General features: G+C 41.7%; 1 protein-coding gene across 1 annotated transcript in view; it reads right to left on the bottom strand.

Moving 5' to 3' along the window:
• The window catches only part of zfpm2a (zinc finger protein, FOG family member 2a), a 137567-nt gene that overhangs the window by 55403 nt on the left and 55934 nt on the right, over positions 1-26230 (bottom strand). Inside the window, exon 4 of the mRNA XM_034874020.1 lies at positions 19835-19959. Within this exon, the coding sequence (XP_034729911.1) occupies positions 19835-19959 (125 nt within the window). The remainder of the gene's footprint in view (positions 1-19834; positions 19960-26230) is intronic.

Below are 26230 nucleotides of genomic sequence, written 5' to 3'. Positions count from 1 at the left end.
AAACACTGGCATGCTGATTAACTGTAATTAAAAACCAAAATTGAAGAAAAAATTGCAGCTGAAGTAAAAACTCAGAACATTTTCTGTTATTTCACCTTCTCTCAGATGAAGCTGCCTCATTTTGTAATTTTGATGCGTCTTTCAACACTTCTTATTTACTTTTTGGCGCTTTTTTACACATTTTCAACGCTTTTTGTTCCACTTTTGAAGTTTTTTTCATGGGTTTCGTCAAAGTCTCCGGAGCACAGATAAATTACCCATAATGCACTCTGAAATATGAATAAACACAATTACAACTGTGATTCACTTTCTGTGGACAACATACAGTCACACAACTGTTAATAAACAGACATTTCTCAGAGTGTAGTATCTGTTTATATGTCGCAAGTAAAATCGTCATCAGGATATTGAATGTCGCATATTTTGTTCATATTGTGCAGCCATAGTTGGGGGTGTGTGGTGTGGTGGAGGGGTTGGGGTGGGGGGGGTTGGGTATGGTAGCGACATCCCAGGCCGCTGGGTACAGTAGCCTATTACTCAAAGGCAAAATGTCAGTACATCAAGGCCATTACTTTTGAACCCCGGGGCCCTCCTTCATTAGGATGTTACAGAAATAGTTTAGCCGAGAGAAAATGGGGTTGGGGTGCAATCTCAACACTTCATTTCTTTTTCATTTTTTTCATCCGAGACAGCCAGTGACGGGACACGCTGTCCATCTGCCTAATGCAACAGTAAAAAAAATAAAAAAGATACTCCGAGTCCTCTTGCTCGTTGCTGCCTTTCACTTCCAGTATTTCTCCCTCTGCAGAAGGCAACAACCTTCAAGGATAAATGCAAATGTCACTTGAGCATGTTAAAGGTCTGAATTGGCACAGATATGCACAAGAGATGAGCACTGTGCTTCGGCAGTGCGCCTGCATGCCCCCCCCCCCCCCCCCCCCCCCCCCCCCCCCCCGTCTTCCCCCTCCAGCCGCCTATTTCTCTTTCCGTGAACTCTATCTAGTCGGAGGCTGGAGGACATACGCAGTCTTTTTCAGAGAGCATTACTTTTTAATAGCAAATCTCAGAGAGATAGCAATCTCTTTTGATTTTGTCTGCAAATTAAGAAAACAAATACTAAATAAAGACAGAATTTGACATAGTCCTTATATATGTGGATAAATATATTTAAATAGACATATGTGTATATATAGCTCTGCACATTGACAAACTACCCTGCCAAACTGATCAAACACAGACATTGAAATTGTGTCTGTTGATATTCTTATTCCTTCCCCTGGCATCTCCTTATCCCCCCCCCCCCCCCCCCCCCCCCCCCCCCCCCCCCCCCCCCCCCCCCCCCCCCTGGCAGAAGATGAGAGAGAGAAAACCTCTGTAATTTAAGTCATCCTCCATTTCACATTTCAAATTAGCCTCACAATAAAGTCTTCTATCCGGCTAACCTGAGAACCTCACACCCCTGTCAAAGGAGCAGAGCAGACCGGGCCGATTGTTGCCATGGACGACTATCTGAAATGGGAATCAGATTAACCCTTCCTTAGATCTCCAGACTGGAGCCATCTCTTATTCAGCAGCGAGAGGCCTCTCCGCCGTCCCTCTGAGCCTCTGGGAATTCATGATATTCCAGCTGCTCTTAATGTAGCCAACAGGGACAACATGAACTAGACATCTTCCCACTGTTAGACATCATGAGACATTTGTAAAAAAAAATCATTACAGCAATCTCAATTATTGCCGAGATACAACTTTTTAAAATTCAGACTATGGCTGTTTCTTGTATTTTATTGTTAATTAGCACTAGTTTCTTTGCTTCTTTTTTGTTGGAGACAGAGCAGCAACAAGCCATGACAGTTCCCCGGTGCAGATTTACATAATGCATCGATGGTGACAATGGTGGCCTATGTGCATTGTAAGCAATGCCGCATGTACCAGACGTCACGCAGACAAAGCAATGCAGAAAAAGCAAGTGCACGCGACATATTCGGGATTAAGACGCAGTTGCATCAATGCGGCGAGGGAGCGTCTGCAAATGCAAATGAAAACATTTGTACAACCGGATCAGTTGGCTTGAGTGGCCGAGGCCAGAAGAAATGCAGATTGACAGGCAGAAAATTTAGATTTCAACGGAGCGGGGAGGGTTATAATAAATAGAAAACAAGCACCTCTTCTACCTAACGATCACACAAGCAGGGAAGCTTTTTCCTGTGTAAAACAGAACACTGAGGGGAGATCTATTATACTGTTACTGCTACTACATTACACATATCTGTACATATTACCAGCCACATGCATTCTGCTCCTATAAGGTAACTGCTAATACACTGCACATATTTATACTTAATTTATTTTACTTCTGTAGACCAACTACTACTGTCTACACTGCACTATATGTCTTGTCCTCTCTATACTTGTACATCACATTGCACTTTTGTCCTCTTTTTGCACTTCTGGTCGGACAAAAACCGGCATTTTGTTGTCTTTGTACTCTGCACAATGACAAATTAAAGTTCTAATATAATCTAATCTAATATGCCGACATCTATTGGACAGGTAAATAGCTCAGACAAAACCCAAACAATCTGTGCACATGCAAGTGGATAACCCCCCCTCTATTCCTATTTTTTTACATCACATGTGTGCTTTTAGATATTGCAATAAAGAGATGGTACAAATAAGTAACTATTTGTTCTGTGTATAGAGATAAAGTGTTTTAATATCAGTTTACAGACTATCATCCCTGTCAGAGCCTGTAAAAAAAACCTCCTCTGGCCTTCCTGTCTGTGTAGTGTATTATGGTTTATCCACCCTCTGCCTTCACTCCAGTGGTTCCAATACTCTGCCGGTATTTTTATTATTATTTTTTTTTCTTCTGAGCTCTGTTACCGTTCCTCGTGTAAGAGATACAGTGACCAAAACAGTGTAGTCAGCGAGGAAGTGATTACAAAACTGATGCTCCAAATTCGCTATAAAATGAAAATCAATATTTCCACAAGTTGCTGCAACATAAAAGATAACCTTCATTGATTTTTCGAGACTCGGGCCTCTGTGATAAGATCTAATATAAATTTTAAGCCACACGGATTTGGATCAGAGCATTAGCGGAGGCTGAACGATAAGTTCCGTGCACATCTCTCAGAGTTGGATTTTTTCCCCTTCCCTTTCTCCCTTTTCCCCTCTTCCAAGCCAGGGCTGTGCTATTTATAATTGGCCCTATGTGAGCAAAAAAAAAAAAAAAAAAAAGCTTCTATCAGGAATCTGTTCTAATTTTTATTACGGAGAAGCTAAAGCCTGTTCCAGATAATTTGGAAATTTCAGGGGAATTGTGATAGAGCTGATGGCACAGCCGGACTGACTCCAGAAAGGAGCTAACCTGTAATAGCCTCTGTGGCTGCGCTGATTAAATGTTGCCATAGATGAAAGACCTGCCATCACCGCAATAAATTAACCAATCACACAAATCCCAAGTCGCTACTAATCCCTCCTTGATACCATGATCCTCTGATCAGCTGAAGGAGGTGAAGAAGAAAGTGGCTTGTGACACTCAGCCTTTCCTCTAACTCCCAGCTTCCCTGTGTAAACAACAAGCTAATGATATCACCGCTGACCATTTCACCACCACTGGCTACTCTTAACCCGCTTCATGGTCGGGGCAGGTGAAATCGATACAAACCTTGGTGGGAATGATTATTTTCCTCATGGCTTTTTTTCCCCCTGTTCCCCCCCCCCCCCCTCTCTACACCAAGGTCACTGACTGGCACTGTATGCGTCTTGATCCCACAGCTGCAGGATTTAGACAACTGACAGATCAAAAACCACCACGTCTGAATATCTCCACACAGTCAGTGGCTTTTTACACATCCCGCTTTCAACACCCACTCGGTATGAAGGAGTGCCATTTTGAAAAAATGAAAATAAAAAATACACCATTCAAATTCTGGGCTGGGCGATCTGGAGAAAACATGATATCTGGATTTTTCTTTTTTAATCAAATACCACAATGTCAACAATACCGTACGGTTGATTATTGGTGATTTAACAAAAAATATTTTAGATACATAATCATCAAGGTGGATGCGATGACTGAGTGGGTAAAGGCAAATAATAGAACTGCTACAGTCTGGTAAGATCAGAAAATGACATCACTTTACTGTCATGCAACCTTCAAAACCAGGAAAAGACACACTTACTGCATGCCATATTCCGATATTACAATATCCAAAATCAAAGACAATATCTTGTCTCATATCACAATATCGATACAAAATCTATATGTTGCCCAGCCCTGTTACTAAAACCTTTTTTAATGTTTTTTTCCCCCTTTTTCCGCCAATAAATCTAACTTGAATCAAGGACAAATAAACAGTACATCTCACTTTCTCCCCCCTACTTTACATTTGACCCTGTGTTAGCATTTAAAACTATTTTTCAAGCGCCATGTTCCTTTTCAGAGGATACTAGCAGTCCAAAATAAATAAATGAATAAAAAGCTTATGTATGGGTTATGTCAAGTTTATATGTTCTCTGTTTCCAACATGGGAGTGAGGATAAAGGATTTGTACCTGTTTTACCAGTCAGTTTACAGCAGACAGCACACTCACACCTTGATAACGTCCATTGCAATTAGTTGTTCACTGCGATGAAACAAATTGCATGTGGTCAACTGGAAATTTCATTAAGGGAGATTTTTCTCTAGCCCTCGTTATCGCTCTGCGTATTAATATTTTCTTAGCCTCAAGGATGGATGGGTTGCAAGGGGTCTTTTTTTGTTGAATAAAACAGCCAACGACCAAACCTCACCGTCTGTGTTCTCCCACTACTATCCATGCTCGGGGAAAAGCTGTGCGTATGCTTAGTTAGGTGCTGCATGTTTTTCATTTTGCACCCTGAAATGAGATCCTCGACAACATCCCACATTGAGTGAGAAATGCCTTCATTTCGAGAGTCTGCTTTTGTGTCATTTCTCTCCTCTTCTAAATGGCTATGGTTACATCTGCTCAAATGAAAAGATACCTACATACCGCCTTTCATTCCTTCTCCCCCCCTCCCTCTTTCTAAGGCTATAGCATCTGCTATTGGGAGAGTAAATAACAGAAATATGCAGGAATTGCACACTAATTCCCTTTAGAGATAGATCTTGGCTGGTGCCCTGTCATAAATCAGAGAATTTCGATATGAAATGAGGCAAGCTGCTCTAATCATTTCTGCATTTCAAATTGGATCACTGGCTCAATCGCTTGGCTTTTTAAACTGCTTGCCTAAGAGCAAATGTGAGGTGGGAGATAATTCAGCTGAAATCTCTGCCTGCTCTGTGCAGCAGTTAGTTTACTGCTTGAGTGCAAGAGAATGCTTTTTTCTTCCCTTAGCCCATCTTTCTCTTTTCAACTTTGTTAAATTGACTTTTCATTTAAAAATCGATTAAATTGAGAGAGTCACCGCTGTTCCCGGAATCTTTAAAGGGACACCCATCGCCGTGCGCATGTGCCTTTATTTGGCTGCTGGTATCATGGCGGCGCTATGGGGAATAAATATTTTCTCATTTAAATCACCTTTTATCCTGCTGACCAGACTGTAAGCATCAAAGTTCATGTGTTGCATTAGCCATTACTTATTTCACTCCATTGAAATGCTCACAGTGCTCGTATTTATATTGACTATAGGTGACATTGCATGTTGACTGCATGTTTAGTTGCATGGAAAATAATATCAATAATAAGGCAGACTAACAATTGGCTGCACAATGTTGATTAAGGAGCAATGCTAAATTATTGGAATAAAGAAAAGCTTGTAAAAGAGTTTAAAAAAACTCAAAAGATCATCTATACGACTAGCACTTAACAGTTTTAAGTAAGTAGAACTTCTTAAGAAATTTGAAGTTGACAGTACTTATTCCAAATAATTAATTTGCGCATTCCAGTTTACAGTGAGTCTTTTGTTTCTTTTTATAAGATTATAACATCATATGAGAATTCCTTTTTTTATTTTCAAACGGAATCTTCTGCTCACTTCATCGGGGAGGAGAAGAGAGAAGAATAGAGGGTCAGAAGGAGGGGGCATTTTATGCGCTATACTCCATTCTTCAAGACCTTCAGGCACAGTGAGGTGCTCCAACTCTAAAGCCAAACAGTTTAGTGTAAGCTGTACCTGCCCTGAAGACAAGCAACCCCTTTCTCCACCCCTGCCACCTTTCCCTTCCATGTTTTTCTTTTCACTTTTCATTCCTATCTTCTCCTTTCCAATCACTCCTCTTTGATTTCCTAATTATTCTTTTCCTACTCCTTTCCTTTCCTCTCTTCTCTTCTCCTTGTCTTTCTTTTCCTCCTCTCATCTCCCATCCTCTTTCATCTGTCCTTTTCTTGTCCTTTACTACTGTATTTGTACATCACTCAAGCCACTCTCCACCGAGTCAAAACCTCCTTTCCTTCCGCAGCCCTTCAGCATCAAACAACAATGTCCTGCGCTTTCTTTGTAGTGGGGAATGTTTAATTCAACTTTACAAGAAATTGCGTAACTATGTATAATGTCCCGAGAACTATTTGAAGTCGTAAACAAGAGAAAGCTGAATTTATAATGCATGTGCTCCAGGACTTAATCATATATATATATATATATATATATATATATATATATATATATATATATATATATATATATACATACACATGTGTACTTCTTGTGTTTGGCTTTGGTCAGGGGACGGAACAGCCCTGTTGCTTCACTACTCACTGTTTAAATTACTTGAAATTTCCCATTTGAATTCAATTGGAAAGGACTTGTTTGATCTTTTGCATGTAAGTTAGGGCTGACTCCCCGAGCAGTGCAAAGCTGTGTGAGGGAACATAATAGGGAACCCCGAGCCAGTAATGTTCACCTGTATGGATATTACCATGGCCCCTCAGGGTCAAGGTGGCAGGTGGCGTATTCTCTGGACAGAACCTCTCTTTCTCTGCCGGGAATAAACATGCGCATGGGGGATTTCTTCAAAGAGCAAGAAAAGGGAACTCAAGAGTCAATCAGTCAATGGGGTCACAACAAATCCCTGCTCTCATAACCGCACATGGAAGACAGGGATCAGTCAGAGGCAGCACATATAGACAAACAATAAAATAGTAGGCATGATGCGTGAATAAAGCCCCTGACTTTAGATAAACCTCTGTGCCCTCCTTTAGGTATTGGATTTTAATATTCTTTTGAACTCCCCTCTCCTCTCTGGTGGAGTCATACATTTCATGATGCATTAGAATAGCATCTACTGTACGCAATTTGATATTTTAGGAGACTCTCTCGGCCTGTGCATTCAGAAATTGAGCTCTATCCACAACACCGTGTACAGAATCATAATGACAAGTGCAAAGTAGAAGAAATTCAAAATTGATTTGAGGCAAAGAACAAAGAGAAGACACACACAAAAAATGCACTGCACATGCAACTTTGTTCCAATGACAATAACAATAACACAATGAGCCAGTTTCATTTCTGTACTGGATTTGTGTAAACTTTTACTTTTACTCCATATTTCTGAAATAAAATGTGTACTTTAACTCCGATACATTTCCTCTAAGCACCTTCGCTATTGGGTACTCAGATAGCTCTGTTGGAAGAGCCGGTGCCCATATATTGAGGTTTACTCCTCGATGCAGGGGGCTCGGGTTTGACTCTGGCCCTTTGATGCATGGCATTCCCCCTCTTTCAATTCTTCAACTGTCCTGTCATTAAAGGCCAAAAATATTCTTAATATAACATCTTCAAACATGTGTACGTACGTTGGAGTTAAAGATTCTTTCTTGCAGTTTGAAAAAAATCTGTTTGTTGCTACCACATTTTGAATTGGATATTTTAGAAGGTGGTAATTTGATAAGAAAGCCACATTCAAGTTCATTAGCAAAATTGTTTTTTTAAATACTCCAATAATTAAGTACAGTAACTATCAGAACATTTGATACGTAAGAAAAGTACATTTCACATACTTTAAGACTTTTACTCTAAGTAATATTCTACAAGGTGAGTTTAAGTACTACCAAAGTCCTTTTCTTGTAATATACTAGTACTTTTACTCAAGTATTGCTTTCAAGTACTTTATTCAAGAGTGCACTGAACAAAGGTATCTGAGATTTGCATAGCACCTGATCATGTGCATACTGCCGTGCAGTGTTCAATAGTTTGATCCCTGGGTGCACTTTAGAGAAATGGGGTCTGGCTAAATCCAGCGTGGAAGACCAACAATATTTACATCAAGTTAAGTAAATAAGATAAAGATGGTGAACTTGCCCCTCACTAAATGCATTAGACGTGAACTCTCTTATCAGAGTCTCAGCACACTAGCTGTTAAAAGATGGGTTTCTCGAGCTGGAAGTGGTCTTTGTTACCCAATTAGTCCGCAGACGACCCCGTGTTATAATATTCCTGCTTTGACAGCCTCACACACATCCATCTAATGAGGTGCTGCTGGACCACCATGGAGCCAAAGAACACTGTCCAGACCTCCATCTCCTCCAAGCACCTATCAGCTTTCTTATCTTCAATGCTAACCTTTTATATTTTTTGATCGGAAGACTTGAATTTTCCTGCTTGTTTGTTCATCCGTCCGGAGTCATTTTGACAAGGGTTTTGTCTTTTGTAGGCCCCGAAGCCAACTAGGCTGAGGATTAGATGACCAAGCCCGGACAGCGAGACTTATCAAGACCTACCAGCGGGGGTTTTCCTCCCTAGATAACATTTTTTGCTTCCGCATACCGATTCCGAACTTGTGTTTTGGCTGACTGCTGATCCGATACTAATGTTTAAACAGCTGCATACTACCATCCCTGTTTGGAAGTGATACATTGGCAATTTTAGACAATTTTTAAAAATAAAATAAAACATTTACAGGTTCAAAGGGCTTGAAACAGGTTTAATATCCTGTGTGTCTGTCACTGATGCTATGCCCCTTTAACCCAGTCAAGGAAAGGGTTAACAAAAACCTAGTGTTGGCCAATCGGAGGAGGTTGTGCCAGACTCCCGCCGTTGGCTGAGTCTCGCTCTATCTAATCTGTCAGAAGGAGAGCAGGAGTGTGGTTGTGAAGTTTAAAGGTCCTATGGCATGAAATCTTCACTTTATGAGTTTTTTTAACGTTAATATGAGTTCCCCCAGTCTGCCTTTGATTCCCCGGTGGCTAGAAATGGCGATAGGTGTGAACCGAGCCCTGGGTATCCTGCCTTCGAGAAAATGAAAGCTCAGAACGGGCCGATCTGGAATCTTGCCCCTCATGAGGTCATAAGGGGGCAAGATTCCAGCTTACTCCCCCTTTCTTTGCTTTGCCCGCCCAGATAATTTGACCCACCCATGAAAGAGAGACATCATGGCTTTCAAATGAGCAAAGTGGCCATTGGTCAAGGCCACACCCCCAGCCTCCACCTTGCCCCCCCCCTCTCTACTCCTCAAAAGCTACTGACTCAGAAATGGCACATACTATTATATATACTATATAATATATTATATTATATAGTACTTACTTAAATGTTCTTAGTTACATTCCACCACTGATTTACTGTATAAAGCTCTTCTTTACTATAAATAGTACATGATTTTAGAGATGTTTTAAAGTGCTCATTTACTTACTTTTTAACAAGCGGGAAAACAGGGAGATCTCAAACTTGAAATCTTAAAAACGCACTTCAAAAGAGATAATGACATCAGCCCTATGTTTCCACAATCACAGCTAATAAAGGGTATTGGTCAGCCATCTTCAACTACCACTAAACAGCTATAAACACACTTTGCGCTGGAATACCGAGAGTGACTATGAGGGGCTGGCAAATGGAAACAATCAAGGATTATCTGCACCACTTTTCAAGAAAGTTGTTTCAACATATCACAAGCACAGCCAGTGACAGATGGCAAAGCAGCTGGCACTACTCAACTTTGTTTCACTTTTCTTTCTCTTTCCCTCTTCTTCTTGCGCCTTAGCTTCAATAGAGGTCTGTTGTGTGTAGGATAAGCATTCATTTGGGAGGCCATATTGCGTACTGTAAAACAAGGCGATATGTGTGAAGCAAGGGACTTCTGAGCTTGACTATTGCTGCCTGTCAGACCGATATTCTGTACACACTGAAACCCAGCTTTGCCTATTAGTTTCGTAAGGTAGCTCACAGCTTTTGAAGCATCTGCCCAAATTATTCAAATTCACAAAACTTGAGATAAATGTGTAAGTAATAGTGTATTTAAGTGTTATGCTATTCCGAAATGGAACAGTTGTTCATGAATCTTAATGTTCATGTCAAGCTGTTTGTGCGTTTTTACGACGTACTGCAAGCATAAACATGCAGATACTGAACATCTCTTCAGTGTGACAGTGTCGCTCCCTGATGGGCCGCCGGCAGACAGCAGCACCCAGAGAGTTGTGATTGGGACAGGGACACCCAGCTCACCCTCAAACCCTGTGGGTGTAAAGAGTGGCCCCCCACGACCTGGGAGCCTCACTGGGGCTTTGTCAGCCATCACTGGTCCATGCTCGGCTGCTCCTGAGCAGTGGCCGAACACACGGCAGCAAGAAGACAGCCGCCTGTCTATCCACTACAGTAGAAAGGCAAAAAAAAAGGCTAAAAAAATCTGATGAAATCACAAAGTTAAAACACAAACTTAGACGGATCAATCCGATTTCAACCAAATACACAAAAAAATAGGTAAATGTCCGAGAAGGAGCATGCGGAAACATAATGCTTACATAATCCTGCCCCTACTTCACAATATCGTGTTATTAGGGCTGCAAGATATTAGCAAAATATACAAAATTTGATGATGTTGTTGAATGTCGCAATAACTATTACTCGCGATACATAAACAGATTCTAAAGTGTACTCGGTTCTGCATTTCTGTTGCTTTCAGTATTCTGATAAAATACAACAAATTGCTTTTGGAATTTGAAATAAATGACAGGAAGTCCTTTTTTGACATTTTTTTTAATTGAACATTAAAAAAGTTACATTTTAAAGTAGAGCTGGGCAATACATCAATCTCAAATTGATATCTTGATATGATACTAGATATCATCTTATATTTTGGATATTTTAATATTGTAATATGGCATAAGTGTTGTCTTTACCAGACTGTTGTAACTGTTCTATTATTTCCCTTTACCCACTTAGTCATTATAGCCACATTACTAATGATTATTTATCAAAAATCTCATTGTGTAAATATTTTGTAAAAGCACCAATAGTCAACCCTACAATATCGATATTGAGGTATTTGTATACAACTACCGTGATATTTGATTTTCTCCATATCTTCCAACTGATATTATCTTTTAAGAAACACAAAATATTTGTTGTGTGTCTATCCTGATGTTGCAGCCTTTTACAAAAAAATCAATATAATGTCCAGCCCTGCATGATGTTACAGAAAATAATATTTTATTATAGATATTAACGTATTTATAGATAGATATTAATGTATCTATAGAGGGAAATCTGCTGAATGTGTATTATCTAGATCTAACTGCTTTGGAAAAAAGTGCCAATTTCAGCAGTTGTAAATCTCAGAAAATCTAAATTGAACAGATGATGTTGTGTTTATGAACAAACAATACAATAGTTGCCTTTTCACAACAACAAATCTGTATGCAACAAGGCACAAAACAAAAAGAAAATGCAGAAGTGGAAGACATATTCAGATCCTTTACTTAAGTATATGTAGCAATGCAACGATGCAAATAAAATACTCCATTACAAGTTACACTCCTGCATTCAAAATTCTTCCTACAAGTAATCAGCTCAATATACACAAAGTGCAAAGGTAAAAGTACTAATTCTGCAGATCAACTGCCATTTTGAGTCTTATTAGGATTTACTACATAACAAGGTTTAATTAAAACTTTACATTAACATTGTATTTAAATTTCATAAAAATAGCTTTTTGTAAAGTAATCTGTAACTATTGCTGTCTGATTTATGTAGTAAAACACAGTGTAGTCAAATTTCCTTCTAAAATAAAAGTGTAAAGTAAAGTGGTAGAGGAGTGAAAGGATATTAAAATGGGTTTATCTTGTATTTTAAGGGGATGAAGAGAGAAGCTTTGATGCTTATGATCGTGCAGGAACGTGGACTTCATTCTGAGAAAATACAGCCACTATCACCGGTTTGAGTTTCAGAACCATCAGCTGTGATTAAATACTGCATGATGCTTCAAATGGTCCCCGTCTTTATATTTGTTTGGATCTAGTCACTGTATCCTTGGCATGTTGGAGGAAACCATGCAGCCATTACAGGGCGCACAAAGCAAATCAGTGAGTCCTGCTCTGCTTATCAGGTGGACCTGCCATATCAGTTTGGGTAGTTGTGTTGTGATGTAAGGACAGCAAAATGTCAGGTTCACTTGAAGATCAAGTCAACCATGCATTATCTCTCAAACAGTGGAGCTTGGCTGTGGCTCTGACTAGCTGACTGCTTCGCGGCTAATGCATGGAGCTGTGGGCGGCAATGACTTCCAGCCATGCACACAGAAACTTGGGAAATACATGTATGTAAAAAAAAAACAATGGTGGGGAGTTTTTGTTCTTGCCTGCAATCCATTATCAATCTAACACACAAAGATACTTCAATATTATGTGGATTTGTGACAAAGAAATCCAGATTTAAAGGCTACTTCAATGGCAGATTCCCCCTTTTAAGGTAGAAGAACATGACCACTGATAATGCCGTCTGATAAATATATATGGATGACACCGAGCAAGGGAAACCACGCCAGATAATTAGCATTTTACCCATCTGAAGAGACCCCAGCCCCGATATTGGTTTAAACCCAAGAAATAATTGATGCATGCAATCACAAATTGGTTCTCCGCCTAAAATTTGGGCCCATTATTTCATTAGACGAAGCCACATTCTTTGTGCCAAAATTATTTGTGTGTCCAACACAGACATTCAAATCCTGTTAGTCCTGATAATGTCTGGCGTTTGCAAACCGTATCCAAGACAGTGTGACTTACAGATAGAAAAACCACCGGCCACCTTTAAATGCAAACATGAATCAAAAGTGATTCAAACTCTTGTTTTTTTTTTAGTTTGATGGTGTGTTTGTGTGTGTGCATGGGATATTTCAGGATGTGTACATGTGTGTGTTTGTGTGTGCGTCATTTAGTAGCCATGCAACAGAGAGGTCCTATCCTGGGGTGCCTTCTTGCATATGTAATTGGATGTTAGTGTAAATAATTGCCTGGGCATGTGCCAGTGTGATGATGGTGATGATTTGTGTGTGTGTCGGCTCATGTGTGACTGTATGTGTGTAGAACATGTGTGCATCATTCTGTACGTATGTGTGTGTGTGTGTGTGTGTGTGTGAGCGCATCTGCCCCATCCGTACTCCACTCTCAAGTCCCACTGATTCTCCTTTCCAGCCATGTTGAATCCTCTTTTCCTTATCAGGCGAGCCCAGGCCTGCATCAGGCTCTCCTTGCTATGACAGAGGCTACCACAATAGGCCTGCGATACCGCTGCTTAGCGCTGCGTTTCGGAGGGGAAACCTGCCACGGGCGCAGATTAACTACAACACACACACACACACACACACACACACAGACACACACACAAAATAGATTGCAGCCTCCAAAACAAAACATTTTTCAGAATGCCTCCTCTTGATTAATGAAGCAATGACAAGAAGAAAAATATAATTTCTGAAACAGAAAAATCCGCCACCACTTGTTAAAGTTTAGGGGTAACAATAAACATATTGGAGGGAGAGGGTGGGCAAAAAAGGGGTGAGATAAATGGCTTGAGTGATGGGCTGAATAATTTCTGGAGCATTTTTTTGGGTCGCACAAGCCCATATTCCTACCCTCGTACTGAATTACACAATAATCACACTCCATCGGTTGACAGCCTCTGCCTCTCTCTCTGTCCCAGGTGAAAATTAGGACAGTATCTTGACATTTTCGCTCTTCTGTAGTCTACAAGCTAAAGCTCTCTGTTCACAGACAAAAAACGGCAACAGCAGTCTGCGCACGCACGCCGAGGCGCTCGCGCATGCCCTCCCACACATGCACAGAAACTACAGTGTGACCCAAAAAACACACACACTCAATCGCACACGCAGTGCATTCAAAGACGCAGGCACATTGTGCACATGTGCAGGCACACAGGCTTTTAACAGCTACGTTCTCACGCACACTTCAGCTAAAATCTGAATTTTTCACCCTCATTCATTGTGATTAGAATCTAGATTAGAAAATAATTCATAAAAGGCTCATTTTTTATCAGAAAAACAATTCAAAACAACATTATTTGTGTTTTACTTGAAAACCCTAACATATTCCATCCAGCAAACAGACAGCATAACACAGTATTACTATGACTATGATGACTTTGTATTGAAGACTATTATTATTGCATGTTATTTTACCTAATAAGCCTATAGCGCTTGTTGACTTACCCTTTTAACCTTCCACATCCTTGCCATTGTTGCAGGAGATTACAGAAGTAGATTTGTTCCATTGTAAATCTACGCTCACAGCAAATATAGCTCGTATACAACAAGAACATTAAGATGCACGATAAGATGAAAAAACATTGCCTGGTAGATGTTAATCTGGAATTAAGCAGGTCTTGTGTTTTACAATTATCATGTAATTTGCAAGTAAAGGCCCCTCAAAACACATACAGACCAGATTTCTATTGAATCCAGGCTCATTACAGTGCACCTTGACTAAGCCCTGGTAATTAGCATTGGTAAGGCATTGTACAAGAGGCGGCAACACCCTCATCAACACACATTTACAACAGAGCTCTAAATCTGCTGCTCATTAATAGCTCGCCTCCCAATCAATTATTAACACCTACAATGGAGGCCGGGCTCACCGAGGCCAGGCCTCTTACTCCAGGCAAAACGTGGGCCACCTTCTCCTCCCGGTTCTGTCCAGCATGGGTAATTACCGCTTTTAAAGACACCTGCTACTCAATAGCTTCGACCCAGACTGTTAATTTAGCCCCCTCGGATGCAGACATTTATGTCTGAGTGTCACTATTAATTTGCGTTAATTTGGAGCGTGTGGGGAAGCCGGGCGGAGGAGGCGTCGTCGGGAGCCGGCTGAATGTGCTCGTCGCTCACCTGCGCCGGGCGCCGCGGCTGTAATTGGAGTCTAATGGTCTGATTGATCAGTGCGAAGAGTGAGGGATGAGACGGCGCTCTGGCAGCTCCATCAGTCAGACGGAGAGGAGAGGAGAGGAGAGGACGAGGAACAGAGCAGAGGAAGCGACTGCATGGCACCACAACCGCAACTCTTGGCTCCTTCCATTATTTCTAGATGTTTTCTGCTTTCTTGTTTTTTTTTTGTTCTCTTGCTGCCTGTTACTCGCTTTGAGCCCCCACCTCTTTACCTCACTTGCTGCAAAGTGCTCTAATCCAGTCCACTTACTCAGTTTCGAAACTCTCTGGTCTTCTGTTTCTCCGATTTAGGCCCGGTTTGCTGACTTAGCTAGATCTCGTTCTGCTATTTTCCTTGTAGGAAAATTGTATTAAGTGTATTCATTTTTTAGTCTGTACATGATCTTAGAATGATAAAGAATGCATAAAAATACCACAGTTTGGCCAGGCTTATGAAATGCCCAATACAGCCCAATGTGATTTTGTTAGCAGCTCTGCAACAGCAATAACTATTACTTTAGTGCCTCATGCCAAGCTGAGCCCCTGGGGTCTGCAGACCTGCCACGGCCGACCCATCAGCTGTGAAATCTGCTTTCCTCCTTGATAAACGGTCGAGATGTGACCCTATCTCTGTCCTGCAGATGCCCAGATTTCCTGTCATGCTTTTTCCCCTCTGTTTTTTCCTGCTTCCTCTCTCTCTCTCTCTCTCTCTCTCCCCCGTCTCTCTCTTTTCATTTTCTTTTTTAAGCTTTATACTCCTCTTTCCAGGGCTGTCTGGACAACTGCATGTAACGCTCCATTCGCTGGTCTTTCTCAGCATCATCCATCACTCCGGTCAGCCACTGAGGCCTATCGTCCGGCGGCAGCCAGCCCACATCGGCCCGCACGCCACAGCACAACACGTACAGCTAGGCTATAGCTACAGGACCGGTAACCCTAGTCGGACCTCACACACTCAGCACCTAAACGGCACTGCCCGGGCCCAAAGTGCTGCTCATGTCCACTTCAATGCAAAAGCTGTTTAAATTCGCTGTATTTTCATTATTTAGTCTCAAGCCACTTTAAGGAGACATTACACTCGAGTCCCTCTCTGGGCGTGATGCCAAGGATTGAGAAACGAACCTGTGCACCGTATGCGGCGGCTCGAGCTGAAATAGCCTGACCTCTAAAAAGTCATATCTTAAATGACGTGCGCGGATGAAGGGATAAAATATGTTTGATTTCAGAGAGGGCATATCTATATCTCACCAGAGGGTCATGTGTTTCAGGCATCGGGAGAGGTGTCACTCCTGCCATTTACCTGGCCGCCTTCGGGTAATTCATTCACCTCTGTGGTTTTGAAAAATCTAAGAGAGTAAAAGGAGATTTAATAGCGTGTGGAGGTCACACTTCATAAGAATGACTGAGAGTGCCTCCTAGCTGAGGTACAGACCCATGAAGCAATGAGCCTTTATTTCTACCTCAACCGCTTTCCACTGCCTACTGACCCTGCTCTGCAGCTCGGGCTGCCCTGACATGCATCAAACCCCCCCCACCACCCCACACACACACACACACACACACACATTTCTTTCCTTCTTCTACTTTATTCTCTCTTCACTCTCACATTTGTTATTTCAACTTTTCCCCCCTTTCCCTCTCCAGGTGAGGCGTCGGGGTTTCACCGTCTCGATGTGTCAGTGGTTGAAGATTTGCACAACTCACTCGCCTCCCACTGAAATAACTGAGATAAACGCAGGACCGCATTACCGATGCTGCCAGCGGCTGCATGTTTAACAAGGCAACAGCTCCATAACTAGAGGTTGAAGTTAAAAAAACGAAACAAAAAGAAAACTATGCTACTGTAAATGAGACGATTCCCTCGTGGTGTGCAAAAAAAACAACAACTACAACCGGCATTTCCTGGCTCACGCAAGCGTCTGAAAAACCAAAAGTAAAAAAAGAAGGCTTAATAAAACAAAACATGCCAGTTGGGTTGACCTAGCCTTTAATGAGAGATAGTGAGAAGCTGCTAACAGCCAGTAACTCATTGGAGAGATGAAACTTAAGAGAGGAAGAAGAGGGCGAGCCGCAAAGCATTGAGAGGGCCCCCAGGAGAATAGACACACATGAGATCCTTAAAGGCAATATGCCAAAGCTTCTTCCTCGGCTTTTAATTGCGAGGGAGGTATGACATATTCCGTAACCCCTCCACAGCCTATTACAGGTGATGACCAGCACCTGCTCGCTTCAAAAAAAAAAAAAAAACTGAGGAAAGTGGTGATGAATTCCTTAGAGGGCAGTTAGTTAAAAACGTATCACTCTTGCCAAGAGCAACAATCAGTTTAAGCATCTAGTTCAGTGTGAAGGAATCGGTAAAGTCTGCGTCTGGGAGAAGCACCAAACAAGGATTCAATGGAGATGACGTCACTATGTGAGTCTGCCGGGTCATTTGAGGGGACCGTTGAAGGTCGGCATCGGACGCCTATCGGGGAAATGAATGCAGAGATTCCCGGAGAAATATATGGAGTGTTTTACTTTGGAAGGCAACTTGAGGTGTTGCTCTGTCAAATCACTTTTCCGCCCAAGGATAACTGGCTTTACCCTGAGAGAAGCCGTATTTCATGGCTATAATACGGCCTGAGTTATTGAAAAGCCACTGATGACTTCAAAACCACGAGTGGAGCTTAGAAAACAATCAAAACTGCTCCGAAAAAAAAGATTTAATAAAGTTATGCGTCTAAGGAATCTAGGAAAAAACGCCGGGGCCTCTGAGTCCAAAAATCCTCACAGACTTTTCCTTATGTTTCTTAACAGGATGAGTGTGAGCTTGGTTACCATTTTAATAGGAATTTCTTAATTAATCCAAATGCAGAATGGAATGTCAAACCAATGGAGGGCTTGACACTCCAGCAGAGCAGCAGGTCAACACAAGCCTCCGTTGGGATCTTTGAAACAAGCGATACAAAGCAACTGTGTGCAGGGTAACATCAAAAAAAATCATGGATTGGGAATTCAATTGAGCTTGGACTGAGCTCAAAATCCACCAATTAATGTGTTTTGTCATGAAATATGCAGATTAAATGGTTAAAACGGATGCACTTCAAAGGCTTTTGTTGGGAGGCAGTTGGCTCCCAGGAGGGCCACCTCAATAGGTTTGAATGCCAGGGGAATAGACGTTAATATGGTCTTTACATGTCGGACTTTCTGGCAATCGCGTTGCCATTGGTGCTAAAGTCAAAGTTTTACCCAATAAAGCTCACTTTTTAAAGGGTAACTACTGTTTTTTTTTTAACCTGGGCCCTATTTTCCTATGTTTTTTCACCTAAATGACTAGTGGGAACAACAATCTTTGAAACTGTTCCAGTATTAAGTGAGATCGCTGCAGTTAGCAGCGGGAAAACAAGCTACAATGCAAGTTAATAGGGCAATGGCCCAGTTTGCATTTACCTTCAGCAAAGAGTATAGAAGTAACAAGAGGCAAAACCACGATGGCTGAGCTGGGAGCTTGGTCATGGGTGCGTTTGTTGCAATGGAACGTTCTATTGGGTACAGCTCCGCCATCTTGGATTGAACCCAACACAACATTCTATTGGGTACAGCTCCGCCATCTTGGATTGAACCCAAGACAACGTTCTATTGAGTACAGCTCCGCCATCTTGGATCGAACGCAACACAACGTTCTATTGAGTTTTTCCTCTTGTTCCTGTCTATAGTCTTTGTGCTTGTTTTGCCACTGACTGCCACATGGCGCGTAATAATATTCTAAATTGGAATTTCAAGATTCCAGCTCAGAAACACTGCAAAGATTCACTAAAATGACCAAACATGCCTTCATTGGGACTCATATTGATATCATATCACTTGCTTTCATTCATTTTTGTACAACTTGTACACAATACAAGCCATGAGGTTTTGAACTCGAACTACGAGATGGGGTCAACTTACTATACGTGTTGTAGCTTTTTTTACACTCTGCCTGCTTGTTGAAAGACTGCTAACGAATAACACTGAGTCTGGGTCCTCTTTCTGAAACTCTATATTATTATATGTATTCATTTCTAGAGTGAAAAATACTTCTACAAAGTGAGACAGGTGCGTCAGAGGGGGACAAACAGGTCAAAAGTTGTAAAGAAAACTCCTGCACACTGTATTACTTGCATAAAATTATAGACCTAGACCATCTTTGGGCAAAGGAGTGTTAGATTTTTCCTCTATTTATCTATTAATGAATAAGGTACCAGCAGGTTTGGGAAATAGGCCTAAATATTAATGCTCTATATAATTTTTTTCTGTGACTTCATTATACAGAAATCAACATCCATATAGTATAGATTGCTCTGGTATGATAAACAGGTATATATATATATATATTTATGATTACTATAGAGGGGTTGTATTGGAGTTTATCTATAGTAAGGAGTCTGTGAATTAATGGTATGTATTTAGGCATGATTTCATGTGAAAGTGGTTGACTGGTGCATAAAAAACAGCCAACCTCCTACAAAAGATGGCTTCTCATGATGTAACACCCTTTGCCTAAAGATGGTCTAGTACCGAAATGTTGTCTATCATTAAACTTTATATTTTTTTTTTACATTTAAGACAGTGTGAGTGAGTTTTCTTTGTATCTAGTCATTTATACCCATTTGTTTCAAACCTGTTGCTGTGTTTTGTTCATTTTCCAGTGGTACCCTTATATTAGGAATGATGCAGTAGTTGACCAAAACAGGGACATACCAGTGCAGGGCTGTCAGTGTTCATCTCGATCTTCCCATCGAAGGGTCCCCATGTTGTCCCCACAGGGAGCTGCTGTCGGCTGTGGATCCGACGCTCGCCATCTTTAAGGAACCCATCCAGCTCTCCTAAAAAAACACACCACAACCCAAAGCAGTCAGCCATATAGTGCTTTACTTAGCACCACATCAAATCATTCATACACTGTCCTTTCCCCTCAAACCCTACATGTGTGATCACTAACAGTGAAAAGTGAAGGTTAGAGCCCAGCTTATTCAAAATGGATAAGCAAATCAAGCGAGCACCCATCTGATGGTGTTCCTCAAAACACATGGCGTGCTAACCTTACTTGAAAGGTGTCTAGTGTTGAGATAATCTCTGTGAGACAGCGCAGGCTCGCTGGCTGGCGAGAGCAGCTAGTGGCAGGCCTATTTCGGTTGCTCCAGGAATACTGGGCCCTTGTTAGTGCTGTGCAGAGCTCCAGTTAATTAACAGCGAAACCGGATAGCACTGTTAGAACAACCGGTGCTCACCTCCCTGTCACCCCCGCCCACTTATCTTATCTCTTAGATTCAGTGTACTTTTTCTGGATGGTGATTAATCAAATAGTTATGATAAACTCTATGGCAGGACGTGTCATAGTTTACCAGAGAGGATGTTTCCCTCTCTCTGTGTGTGTGTGTGTGTGTGTGTGTGTGTCGCAAAGGGAAAGTTGTACAGTCAACTGGACTTTTCCGACTGCCGGTTGCCTCGACAACCCTGATAAGTCGTGTTAAAGGAAATGGGGTGATTCAGACATCTGTACATGTGATTTCCTCAACTTTATCGACACAAGAAGTTCCACAAACTCAAACAAAGGACGTTTTTTATCAGGACTGAGTCATGTCTCAGGCCTTCATTATGTGTGTCTGTTTGATCGTTGGACTGATCTTTGGGAGGTCAGAGAAATCGGGGCCAGCTACAGAACATCATTAGTCTGAGATCTTCCAAGAGAAGGACTCACAATTTAGCAGTAAGCCAACCTGCAGACTATGTATTATCTAGCCGGGCCGAACAATCTTAATGTATTATTATTCAAACAAACTCTACATGAGTTGTTAACATTGTGTCTTTTAACCTATTTGTTCACACATGTGGCTAATAGTTATTCAGGGCATTCGGTTCATGCTGAATGGGCTGAAGTGAACACTGAACTTTCTGATGCGTGTGCGGTATAATGACCTATTCAGCCCTGTTCTACTGTGTAAATATCAGCCGTGTATCTGCGACGCGCTATTGTGTCCGTCTGTGCTAATATGGAAATATGCGCTTATGTGCTCCTTTGCATGCATAAACACGATCGGAACATCAGGCTAACGTGACAAACAACGCCTTGCTGATCATAAACAGTACTTCATTGGTAGTAGTCACTACAATACAAAGCTAAATGTTAAGTCTTTGTTAGGTTGATACAAACCATCACCAGACCATGCAAAACACGATCTAAACATTAAGTTATATATTTTTTATAAGGAACTACGGACACAGTTTTGGAGTAATCCAAAAATGAGATAATGTGGAGAGTGTTATCTCATTCTCTCTTTCACTCTGTCTCCCCTCCACACGGCTGCTGTTGCATGCTGTCTTCCTGGTGCTGCAGTGGAAGGTGGGTAAGCTCATTACAGAGAAATAATTAAACATTGGTGCACAGCTGGTCGTCATCACTGAGAGCAACAGCCACCGCTTGATGCATTCTGTTTGTCCTCAGATAAGACCCGCGGCCTTTAACCGCTTGGATGCAAGTTCCTGTTTAGCCCCGCTTGACAAACAGCACAAGCCTTCCGCAGCCAACGATTCCGATTCCTTTTCTTTTACCCTTTACTTTCTTTTTATGGGTGGGATGCTTGGAGTAGAAAAGGGAAAAGGGGTAATGGGTGGTGTAGGTGCAAGAAGAGGGGGGGAAAACGGGGCTACGATTCAATTTGTGCGGGTTTGTGGTCCACCATGTTTGGGTGCCAGTTGTGTGCATCTCACACCAAATGTTGCCTGAGGACCTTGGCTCACAGATGGCTTGTCACATCTGTTGCAGATACTGGTGGAAGATCTCCACAAAAACACCCGTGGATGAATAATGAGTTCCCTTCATGCACTGTCTCTGTGTTCTCTATGAGCATTTATATGACAGGTTTAGTAATACTGCAAAAAAATATACTGACAGATGTGTTCTGTTAACAACTGGGCTACTGGCAATTTTATAATTATGGCTGCAACAACTTTTGATGTCATAGTGATAATTTCATTTCATAAAGGCCCACAATCCCAACTCTATTAGGAATGAATGTTGCAAATACAGAAGTCACAGTGTTTAACCCGTCACACGACAGATGAACCCAGGAGAACCCGTTTTCTGTCTTCTCATCATCCAATTCTCAAATGCCACACACTTGGCAAAACGGAGCTCATGATGTGGCTCAAGATCCGCACCCCCTTTCCGCCACCTTCACCCTCTGCACCCCCTCAACCACCGCCCCGAGGCCCCACCCCCCTCCTTCGATAAGATCATCATCTGTCGCTAGACTCTAGGGTCTGTTCCTGCACTCCACAGATACTTGGCAGACCAATGAATGTCCCTTTGTGTGGAGAGATCCTCCTCAGATAGCACCCAAGATGCTCCACGCTGGCATCTGTTTGTTTTTTTAATGTGCATGCGTGTGTCCTGTGTTTCTTTTCTGTTATGGTTAAGATGAATAGGGAGCCTCATCTCTCCCTTCAATGGCACACGACTGCATACTAATGAGGTTCTCAGTGGCAGGGTGCCAGCCTAGTATGATTTAAAGAATAAATGGGTGTATTGTTGACAGACAGGAACCCTACAAGAGATGACCTGCCACTTTTCACTTTTAAATAGTATAATTATAAAACCCACTCAATGCACCCACACAATTCTCCCACTGGTTTGGGTTGAAAAAGTAATCACATGTATCATTCATTAATTAGCTATATGAAGTTTTCATTGGCTGCACCATACAATATAATGGAAAAATTCTATGTAGGTGGATTTTGTGCATCATTTTATGCACATTACCCCAACATGTGGTATTTTCGACATAGATGGTATCTTTGGAAATATTGGTATCTCCACTGGAATTAATCACTTATACTTGTAGATCCGAACAAATATAAAAGATGTAGGATAAAGTTGATAACAAGTCTGTGTTTTTCTTTTTTAAAAGGTACAAAAACACTGTCTTTTAATCAATATGCTATAATTTCCAAGCAGGTTTGATTTAAGACTGCAACTGAAATGTTAAGTGTAAGCCTGAATTTTCTTAATGTAATTTCTGGCCCAGAGTGAGTTCTCTGCTAATGGTCAGAGATGACAAATGACATCATCAACCTGCTACTGTAGAGTAACATTTGTTAAAGCAATGGATCTGTCCGAGCTATATTCAACATGAATTTAACTTCGCTAACTAGTTCAAAGAACCAAGTTCAAGGAAAGAAAATTGCCCACGGCACAAAATAAACACCTTGATTGCTGACCGAGCTCATGGTTTACTTACAGTTTTTTTTCCAGTTATCTTAAGCATATTACCAGTAAGGGTGGATGTTGACAAGTGGGGTAATATGCTTGAGCTTCAAAAGGCAGATGATGCCCTTTTGATATCCTTTGAATCAAAGCAAATAAATGTCTGCTGTTCAAAGTTCAATAACCTGTGCGTGGCAATTCACAGATGTCCTGCTGAATCCAAGTCATCTCCACTGACAGGCCGTGTTATAGAGCCAGCAAATGGGCTATAAATTAATATACCATGAGAGAGGCATATGGGGCGATATGGAATGCACTGTATCGGTTCAACAAAAGGTGCCACATCTTTAAAGCAGATATGTGATATGAAAAGCTGAAGAAGAAATGTCACAGAGCTTTGATAAGAAAGCAATGAACTTTCCACCCCCCCATGCACTATTATCAGGGTCCCAGTGAGAAAAATGCATCATTTATAACCCACAGCCCACACTATTATCTCTGAGAAAGACGCTTGTTTTAAAACAGTGAAGAACCACCCCCCCAGTACCAGGAGCACCCCTCATGTTCTCCTCACCCTCCCCACCCTTCTCCAAACCGCCCTCACCCGCCTAGATGTGGCTGCTTCTGGCCCCCGAACAGCAGCGGGATTCACCCCTTCAGGTCAGGCTTGTTTTCAGGCTTTCGAGGGCTTGGGGGGAAAGAGTTAAACAAGCCAAAAGGATTAGGGCATTTTGGTTGTGACACTCTACACGGGCTGAGCAGGGGGTGGGGTTGCCTTTGGATGGAGGACTCCCACACCCGACCCAATAAGGGCTGCAAAGTATTGTTTTCAAAGACACAGCTAGCAATACAGGTGTTTCAGCCCCATTGCTAGCAAAGAATATCAATATTGGATACTAGTGAAAAAGGAAATGCTGTTAAAAACGTGTGATTTATACAATATCTCTGCATCAAAACAATAAAGCAAAAGCAAAATATGAGGAATTGCGTTCTTTATCTTTCTAGTTGAATGTAAGAAAGGAAGAGTGATACCACTCTGTTTCTTTAATTCCTAGCTACAGCTAGCAGCTAGTTAGCTTATTGTATTTTAGCATAGTGACTGGAAACAGGGGGAAACAGCTAGAGTAGCTTTGACCAGACATAACAAAGTCAGCTGTAAAGCTCAGTAATTAAGTAAATCTTTCTCTTTTATCTATTTATTTCCAACAAAAACCACCAACCTGCCTTTTTACGCGTTGTGTAGTAAACCCTTTCTTGTCTCTGAGCAGTAACTTCCTAGGTTACCTTCTGGTTGCCTAGCAAAGGCTCCTAGCAACCAAACGTTCGGGACACATAACCCTCCAAAAATGGGGAATTGTTTTCATTTTACACTTAAGTTCTTGTACACGCCAAAATGTAGCGTGTTATTAGTGAGCTTTGGTGGTGCTAGTGGAGCTAACATTTTTCTGTTTCCTGTTTCCAGTCTTTGCGCTAAGCTAAGCTAACTGGTTAGTGTCTGTGACCTTAAATGTACCGCGCTACATGCCCGTCTGTCCCGACCTCAACACACTTGCTTTCACTACGTATTCGGCACACTGCATTGGCAAAGGACGTTGGCAGAGGACGGAAATTGGGAGGTGTGAAATCGTCCAATGTGGACAACATTCCTATTGATATTGGACTCAAGTGTTTTTTTGCCATGCCAATGCTCGTCTTTGAATTCGAACTTCAGTAGTTCAAGTAATAAAGAACTGAGAAAGTTTAGCTGCACACACACACACACTAACTCACACACTGGAACTTGGTTCTGCAGTACATTACCAACACACACCGTTTGGTGTCATTGAACAGTTGAAATATACAGGCCGTGAAGCACTCCGTTCCATCAAAAGCCCGGCGAAGTTAGCGGCAGGCTCGCTGACAATAATCTCTGAGACATCCATCTTTTGAGAAGCACTGCAATTTCTATTGGTAGCATGTAAAGGCAGACAGCAAAACCTAAAGAATGACTGTCCTCGCACTGAGATATCACCGTATCGCCGACAACATCTAGAGGACACACACCACTCCTGCTGGAATCGGATAGTTTTAAATGCTTTTCTTAAAATTTCAAAACCATCACAAGGACATTACTCCACCTGAGTGTGTCAGGATGAATGAGTAATTGATGGTTTGTGCGTTGGGAATGCATGTATTTGAGAAGGATGGATAACAGTTGCTAAGACTTGAGCTGCAAAAGGAAGTTGCTGTTTTGCCTGTATAGTCTTGCCATAAATAGGCTGTGTGAAACACTGCATGACATGAAATAGTTATATATAGACAGAGATTGGTTTGGAAAAATATATGTATATGAAATATCTAAAGTAACAAGTTTTTTTTTAGCAAGGAACACAAGTGAACCTCGCTACCTCCAAGTCTTGGTATTCGGCAGTTAATTCAGGAAGAGACTATTTTTAAAGTGCTCCTGAATTTCCTCCCATGTCAATTACCAGGCTGCAACTTCCCCTGGGTAACGGGGAATTCAGTTTTTTTTTTTTTTTTTCCTGGGTGACCTAGTTGTCTTTTGTGAGTAGGTTTTAGCCGGAGCAGTTTGACAGTCAACAGATAAGATGGATTAAGCTTCTCTTTTTTTTCATCCAGTTTTGATGTGAACAGCGTAAAAGCGGGTTAAATCATTGAGTTTCAGGAGTATTTTTTAAAATGCCTGGAGATAGTGCGATAAAGGAGCTAAACCTAAGACTTGGGCCGGGAAGGGTCAAGGTTGGGGTTTTGGAGAGCAGCTAGTCGAGCCACGCGGGCCAGATCTCGGCTTTCTCGCAGCGAGCCGAGCGCCCCGGCCGAGCCCACCTCGCATCACTCCCAGAAAAGATACACGGAAGGAGTGAAACAAAATCCAGCGAGAGCTCGACGTG

This window comes from Etheostoma cragini, chromosome 6, assembly GCF_013103735.1.
Source record: "Etheostoma cragini isolate CJK2018 chromosome 6, CSU_Ecrag_1.0, whole genome shotgun sequence".
NCBI classification, from domain to species: Eukaryota; Metazoa; Chordata; class Actinopteri; order Perciformes; family Percidae; genus Etheostoma; species Etheostoma cragini.
Note: the sequence above shows the minus strand (reverse complement) of the source record. Positions and strands in the feature narration are given on the sequence as shown.